Raw genomic sequence first — 8,078 nt, forward strand, 5'->3', positions numbered from 1 at the left:
TTTTTTAATCTAAGAAAAACTAGGTACTATACATGAGCGACTATACTGCACGTAGAATATAAGCAATAATTATTTTTAATACTGTATCATGTAGTTTCTTCTTTAAATTTTAAATATAATACTTCAGCGAGTATTTGAATGAATAAGCTAGTACTGTCTCACGAGAAATAAAAATAGAATTAATTGTAATAAAAAACTGCCATTTTTCTATGTACAAAAGATTGTTTTATTCCTTAATCTGAAAATTAAATTTAAATATATTTTGTACATCATTAATATCAACAGACTTGTCACTAGAGTTTGAATGCTTTTCCTCTTCCCCCTTTCCTTTTCCCATTGAAGCAGACTTTCTTAAAAACAAACATTTCTTGTTCTGACTGGACAGAGGTGTGAATTTGATGGAACATGCAGCTTTGCCATGCTTTTGCTCGTCGATAGCCATTTTCTCTCTGTAATTCCCCAAAGTGTTGCGCATTATCTGCCTCTTTTTCACCAGAGGCGCAGTATTGCTTTTTAAAACATTTATATTCTTAGTCAAATCGTGCGTTTGTTTCTCAGAGAGCTTTCCAGTAGCCAAACACATTTCTAGTTGCTGAATGCACCAGCATAATTCCAGTTCGAATTGATCTTCAGCTTCCTGGCTCAAGCCGCTGCTAGTTTCAGCAGCGGTATTTCCCAAATCTGTAAGTTTCGGTGGTTTCGTACTCCTTTCGTTTGTCGCTGCTTTCCTGGCAACCTGAAATCATTCTTCGTTACAGACAAGATTCTTACTGTTAGTTGTGATTTAGTCTAGGTTAGAATTAGCGAAACCCGTGCTTGGTTTTGTACGAACAGGAACGAAGAAAGAACAATAAAATTAATGTACCATTTTAGATTTCGGAGGCATTTTTTCTTTTTGTTACACATTTACTCGTACACTGCAAAAAATTAATCCTCTCAATTAGTAAATAAGTCTTGTGTAAATAAAAATATGTACTGTGAATGGCGAACTACTAGTGTCGCGTAGTGGTAAAACGGTGGAATTAAAATCCATCACTTCAATAAGTCTGTCTTTGTCGCGCACTATTGCGCTCCTTATGCAACCAACAGAATTTCAAATCTTTTATAAGCATTTCACAAGTTAAGTAGAATATAGGCAGAAAACTGCAAGTTTAAAATTGAAGCTACAACCGCAAATGTTCGCAAATTAATTGTCTTGATTGGTGTTTTTCGCTCATGAAAATTTCAGCGATTCATAGACATGAAAACTAGCGTCGCGTAGCGGTGAAACGGTGGAACTAAAAATCTACGCTCCTAGTCTGTAGTGATTATAATGATAATATTATAATACTACAAATAAATAAGAACTTTGTAACTTTTAATAAATTATAATAAATGATATAACAATAAAGTTTATAGCACAAATAGATACTGTTTTCTTCGAATGTTAATTATGGAATGAATAACTAATTATAAAAATGGGGTCTATATATACATCTCTGTCAATAAGTAAACATGGTAATAACATCTCCATAGGAATAATAAAAATAAAATATCAATTTACAAATATTTTAATGTTAAATGTCAATTTAGAGTTTGCGATGTCGATTTACAGGAAACATTTTACTTTTCGGCAGAACGATTGTGTAGATGGCGTTGTTGTTAATTTTGAAGAGATAACGGTCACTTATATTTATATCACAATACTATAAATAAATAATAACTCCGTAATTAATTTTAGTTGTTTATATAAAAATATCCTCAATATCACAAAATATACAATTACTAATAATTTAATGAAGTTTACATAATAGAATTTAAATGACGAATAATTTCTATAAANCTATTGTTTATATTAAATACACATCTCGACGGAACATAGATGTCGTTGATCTAAATTCTTCGAAGTAGAGGTCGCTACACACTACAAGTCAGTGCTGCCATCTAAGTCCTTCTTCCGACGAAATATACGAATATAAAACAAAATCAAGTTGATTGTTCTATAATTTTCTTTTTTTTTACGAAATTACAAAGGTTCAAAGTATCAAGAGTTTCTCGTCGAATGTGTGAATAATTTCCTCTGTGGTTTAAGCGTGGAGTGCGCTAAAAGAAAATCAATATTTTATTATATATTTCAGAGCATGGGAACTAAAAAGAGAAAAAGGGAAAATCTGATAGATGGCAGCACCTCCCTGTTTCAAAAAGAGGAGAGCAACAGTGTGCGACTAGGACAGAGAATGTATTTTTGAAAGGAACTTTAATAATCATTATAATCGAAATATTCAAATATTCAGTATCATGTGTCGAATTTCGAAATATTTCTAACAGAACAATTAACTCGCATGCACTCGATACGAGAGAAATTTCTATACAAGTGAATTACGACGGTGTTGTATTCTTATAAAAAATATTATTATTGAAAATACACAGACTTACAAAGTGAACTAGAGACTATACGCATATCGGACCTAAAGTGTCAATCTATTTTCGAGCTTATACGATCAATTTACTAATAATTACGAAATAAATAATATCACATTCTCAAGAGTCAACAGAACCATTAAGGAGCCAGTTATTTCGTATGGTGGTCACGTTTATGGCATCGACAATACTAACAATGTTATTTACCTCAGTAATGATAGTAACTTACACGTAGCTATATATTTTGTCTGCATCGATATACTTTGTTTAAACGTTAACATTAAATATTAACAAATTTCATTTGTCTATGTTAACGAGTTTTCTTTGTACGAGTGAACAAATTTATTTACAGTTTCTTGTACACCGACGCGCGAGCTATACATAAAGATCTGTAGTTTTCGCAACTAAAAACACGTGGCAACGTTTAATGAAAGTCGCGTCGAGGGTATTTATCACTGTGAGAATCTCAATTTCAATTGTACCGCGGTTGCAAATACAAAAGGTAATTTGCAATTTATGTAACATAAAGTTATATAATGATACTTACGACAAAAAGTATCGGCAGAAACTTTCAAAGATCATTATATACCGTCCCGCAACGTGTACAGCTTTGAATATTTCTCTCCGACATTTGCACACAATATTCCCTCCTTACGATCCTTCAAGGTTGGCCAAGAAGTTTCTTTCCACCCGTTTTTTTTTTTTTTTAATTATTTCTTAATCAAAACGTCAAAATATAAGAAGAAACTAATTTCATTAATTTCAAAATTAAATTCAAGTTCAACACGACTTTTTCCCCAATGCGTTTTAAAAATTATTTACGTTAAAATATGCGTTTTCAAAAATTAAGTACAATTAAACAAATTGAACAAAGTTTAATTTGTTTAATTAACAAATTAAACAAAATTTAATTAAACAATTAAACAAAATACAATTAAACAAACGTTAAAATATGCGTTTTCAAAAATTAAGTACAATTAAACAAATTAAACAAAGTTTAATTAAACAATTAAACAAAGTTTAATTTGTCTAATTAACAAATTAAACAAAATTTAATTAAACAATTAAACAAAGTACAATTGAACAAACGTTAAAATATGCGTTTTCAAAAATTAAGTACAATTAAACAAATTTACTTCAGTAGGAAGTGGACTTTTGGCCCACCCTGTATGTAACGCTGGGAGTTTCGCCGCGGCCCTCGTCAATGGTTCTCTCGTCTTGAATTTGTACAAACGATCCGGGGAAGAGAAATGACACGGGCAAGTCTGACAAACATCTCCTGATATAACGTATTACACAAAAGAAAAAAAAAACGCTCTCCTTCTGGCTCGTAACTTCGAGAACGACTGCAACGTCAACCACGTGTAAATGCGCCGACGTGATTTATGCACGTTTGATCGTTAATGGGAGAGACAGGGAGTTCAAACAGGGTGTTGTTGCTCGTTCGTTTCGTTCCACATGGTCATCGAGATCTCCTCTCGTCTGACCTGTGCCCTTTCCGGCACGGTGTACGCGTCTCTTCCGGCGAGCTTCAATGACTTGAAACCGGGGAACCATTTCAGCAAACGCCACCACTTTTTGCCAGGCTGCTCCCCCCCGTTACTCGAGATCGTTACGGTGGCGTATCTTTTAGGCTGTCCCCTCGGTTTCTTCGAGCCCTTCGAGCGAACCTCCTTCTTCGAGACGACCTCTGCATCGCTCTTCTGGTCGATGTCCTTCTCCTTCCCCCTCGCCTCATTCTCCTCGTTACCGCGCGTCGAGTCGACGACGTTCAGATGCTCGATCAACGAGGTGCTCTGCTTCGGGCTGTTGTCGCGTTGCACCGAGTTTCCGGAACAGTCGCTGCTCTCGTGAACGATGCCGGTGCCAGCTGTCGCCGCGATCCGAGAGCTGGTAGCGATCGGCCGCTGCTGCGATCGCGAGAGGCTCGAGTACGATCGCGGCTCCTTGAAGATGGTCAGACCGGCGATTCCACAGCTCCTCGACAACGTTTCCTGCGAAAAGAACAAATGTACATCGTCGTGAATGTCGATTGTTTCGCTGGAGTAATGGCGATCGTTCGATCGACGATATTTCAAGGTCGAAAAATTTTTTTCTTGCATTGTATTCTACTCGTCACGAGGGTAAAACTTTTCGAAGGAACCATAGGTCGCAAACTAATAGTTCTCTTGAAAAATGGCAAAGAAGTTTCTTAATCATTTAACATTGTGGACGCGTGCGTGCTAACAGCGACTTTATGATTCTGGATCAGGTTTCGCTAACATTTGACTTATCATAGTGTAGTGTGAATCTAAATAATTAAATGATAACACTAACTGTTAACGTTATTCGAAATGTAAACGTTACGTCCACGCGTCCAGAATGATAAACGATGAAGTCGCTGTTAGAACCTTTTAAGAAATTTCTTTGCCATTTTCTAAGAGAACTGTTAGGTTACGATCTTTTTGAAAGAACCATGGGTCGCAATAGTTCTCTCGAAAACTGGCAAAGAAGTTTCTTAATCATTTAACATTGCGTACGCGTACGTGCTAACAGCGACTTTATGATTCTCGATCAGGTTTCACTAACATTTCACTTATCATAGTTGTAGCATCAGTGTGAATCTAAATAATTAAATGATAACACTAACTGTTAACGTTATTCGAAATGTAAACATTACATCCACGCGTCCAGAATGTTAAACGATTAAGTCGCTGTTAGAACCTTTTAAGAAATTTCTTTGTCATTTTCCAAGAGAACTGTTAGGTTACGATCTTTTTGAAAGAACCATAGGTCGCAACCTAATAATTCTCTCGAAAAATAGTAAAGAAGTTTCTTAATCATTCAACATTGCGTACGCATGCGTGCTAACAGCGACTTTATGATTCTCGATCAGGTTTCACTAACATTTGACTTATCATAGTTGTAGCATCAGTGTGAATCTAAATAATTAAATGATAATACTAACTGTTAACTTTATTCGAAATGTAAACATTACGTCCACGCGTCCAGAATGTTAAACGATTAAGTCGTTGTTAGAACCTTTTAAGAAATTTCTTTGCCATTTTCAAAGAGAACTGTTAGGTTACGATCTTTTTGAAAGAACTATAGGTCGCAATAGTTCTCTCAAAAAATGGCAAAGAAGTTTCTTAATCATTTAACATTGCGCACGCATGCGTGCTAACAGCGACTTTATGATTCTCGATTAGGTTTCACTAACATTACACTTATCATAGTTGTAGCATCAGTGTGAATCTAAATAATTAAATGATAACACTAACTGTTAACGTTATTAGAAATGTAAACATTACGTCCACGCGTCCAGAATGTTAAACGATTAAGTCGCTGTTAGAACCTTTTAAGAAACATCTTTGCCATGTTTCAAGAGAACTGTTAAGGTTGCGATTTATAGTTTCTTGGGAAAGTTTTACCTTCGCGATGAGTAGAATGCAAAAAACTAAATTCAAAGTCAAAGTCAATTTTGAGGTTCTTTACACGTATTTCCATCAAATCGAAGGTGTAAAATTCATCTACGACAGCCACAGACAAATTTTTCTTTCCACCATGTACCGTTGATTAATTTCGTTTCAAAAAAAGGACACAATCGAATATCTATATCGAGAGAACTGTTCCAGCTGATTGATACATCTAATTACTCGGTAGAATATCGTTGTACCCACCATGAACGCGACGCGAAATTTGTTCGACATGATGTTGTACAGAATCGGGTTGATCGACGTGGACACATAATAGAGCACGCCGGATATGTAGGTGAAGAGAAGATAGAGGAACTCGACCAGCTTGCTGTTGGAGCTTATGTGGTCCTCGGAGTTTGTCCCGTAAATGGCGATCAATCGCTGCACGTGAAACGGCGCCCAGCAAATGAAAAAGGCAATCACCACGGCAACTGCAACAGAATTACATCGTTTAACCTTCAACCTGCCGGGACTTTTCAAGCAAACAATTTCTACCCTGTGATTCTCTCTCTCTCTCTCTCTCGGTTTTTCCTCAATTATTTAATTTTACTTTACGAGTTCAATTTTCTCGTTTTCGCTCGAAACTTCTTCTTTTTTTTTTTTTTTTGTGGAAATCATACCAAACCGAGGTTGGGAAGATCTTCCGCAAAGGAGCTTCGAAGAACATCAAGCGCGTCGCGTTTAACATCGAAACCGGCTTCGAGCAGCTTCTTCCCGCGAAACGAAAAGTCGTCCGATTACATGTGGCACGGATGTTCGAAGAGAGAAGTTCATAAATTTTAATTAATCCCCCGGGAACGGCTGTACTCTACTTGTTCTCTTTTCAGGCAAGAGACTCGATTTAAAACCAATTCAAACACAGCGAAAAACTTTAATTTGTAAACCCAGTTACGTGTCGACGATCGATGGCTTTAATTACTTTCAGATCGATGGTTCGTTAATCATTTTGCGGGAAGTTGCGACGGATCGATCATCGACGAGCTATCCTAGGAACTTATTTCTTACTCAACGCTCGATTCGTCGTCGTCGTCGTCGTCTCTCTCAAGACAAAAAAAAAGAAAAAAAAAAAAGAAAAGAAAAACGAAAATGAAAAGAATCGAAGGAAGAAGCGTCGGAGGATGATTTGCGTGTTGCGTTACGTTTTGATCCGAGTGATGGCCATTATACTCGGCGGACTTTACTACGCGGTTACGAGGTGATATTGCGCGGACAGCTTTTGAAAGAATATGCAAAGACCAGAATTGATATGCGAGTGAGGTCAAGATCAACCAACTTATGGCATTTCACAGTCACGTGCTGCACGCGTTCTCTTTGAATAATTTATCAACAAAAAAAAGAAAAAAAAAAAAATGAAAACTGAAATGGCACGTCGATCTTTATTATGTTCTCTTTATAAATTCTGTTATGCTCTCTTCCTTCCAAAATGCCGCACAAATCGTCATCCTCGAAGGACTAAACTTATCAAGAACCTTAGCAAATACAAATTATTCTTATTGTTGCTCTAAATTCTATTTAAATCCTTAAATTCTGTGTCTACACTTTCTTTAAAGGCTGTAACCTTAAATGTATAAAGTTTATATCCTTATTTATTTTAGCTTATATTTATTTTACATTTACGTTTAGTTTATATTGACTCTTATATTTATTTATTTTACGTTTATACTTGTATTTATTTTAAGTTTATGTTCTGCAGTTGATCTTACAGATATGATTGTAATGACCTTCAGTTCAAATGAGATTCAGGTTAGGTTGAGGTTTCCAAAGCTTAAATGAGGTTATGTTTAGATTTCCAAAGCTCAAATCAGGTTAGGCTTAGGTTAGGTTGAGGTTTCTAAAGTTTGAATAAAAGAAGAAAAAAAAAAAGTAAAAGAAAATCGTCATGTTGTGTAACAATTTAGATGATCAATAATAATTTGAGATTTAAAAGTGACGACAATCAATCATTAGAACACAACCATTGTGTGAAATCCCTTAGTTTGTACTGCAAATAATTCGGAGTGGTAGCAAAACTTTTGGATTCGAAACCACACATTTGTTTTCTACAAATTGACGAAAAAAGAAATGTATCCCGAGATACGATATATTTGCTCGTCGCTGTGAATTACGACATACTTGTTTCTTCTTTTTTTTTTTTTCTTCGATAAACCAGCAAGCAGTTAAGGCTAACTCAGGGTCATTATTTTTTTTTTTTTTTTTTTTTTTAGCGCTTGCCTCTATTATTTA

The 8,078-nt window shown here is 35.6% G+C and overlaps 2 protein-coding genes across 2 annotated transcripts in view; both read right to left on the reverse strand.

Annotated features, from left to right (window-relative positions):
• Positions 1–202: 202 nt before the first annotated feature.
• On the reverse strand, positions 203–1,191 carry LOC122532716 (UPF0488 protein CG14286). Its single transcript, XM_043661738.1, has 2 exons — positions 866–1,191; positions 203–736 (listed from the first exon to the last, which is right to left on the reverse strand). The coding sequence occupies exons 1-2, from the start codon at positions 884–886 to the stop codon at positions 227–229; spliced, it is 531 nt and encodes a 176-aa protein (XP_043517673.1). The 5' UTR covers positions 887–1,191; the 3' UTR covers positions 203–226.
• A 2,266-nt stretch (positions 1,192–3,457) lies between these two features.
• The window catches only part of LOC122532712 (pyrokinin-1 receptor-like), a 13,594-nt gene continuing 8,973 nt past the window's right edge, over positions 3,458–8,078 (reverse strand). The window contains exons 2-3 of the mRNA XM_043661734.1: positions 6,060–6,286; positions 3,458–4,394 (exon numbers count right to left, since the gene is read on the reverse strand). Of these exons, the coding sequence (XP_043517669.1) occupies positions 3,822–4,394; positions 6,060–6,286 (800 nt within the window). The 3' untranslated portion in view covers positions 3,458–3,821. The remainder of the gene's footprint in view (positions 4,395–6,059; positions 6,287–8,078) is intronic.

The sequence above is a fragment of the Frieseomelitta varia genome, unplaced genomic scaffold, assembly GCF_011392965.1.
Source record: "Frieseomelitta varia isolate USP_RPSP 00005682 unplaced genomic scaffold, Fvar_1.2 scaffold_464, whole genome shotgun sequence".
NCBI lineage: Eukaryota > Metazoa > Arthropoda > Insecta > Hymenoptera > Apidae > Frieseomelitta > Frieseomelitta varia.

Excerpts from the sequence above, each read along its gene's own strand:
- LOC122532716 (XM_043661738.1), bottom strand. The coding sequence starts at position 886 with ATGCCTCCGAAATCTAAAATG. Across the intron at positions 737-865 it reads TGCCTCCGAAATCTAAAATG|GTTGCCAGGAAAGCAGCGAC; the intron begins GTACATTAATTT and ends GAATGATTTCAG.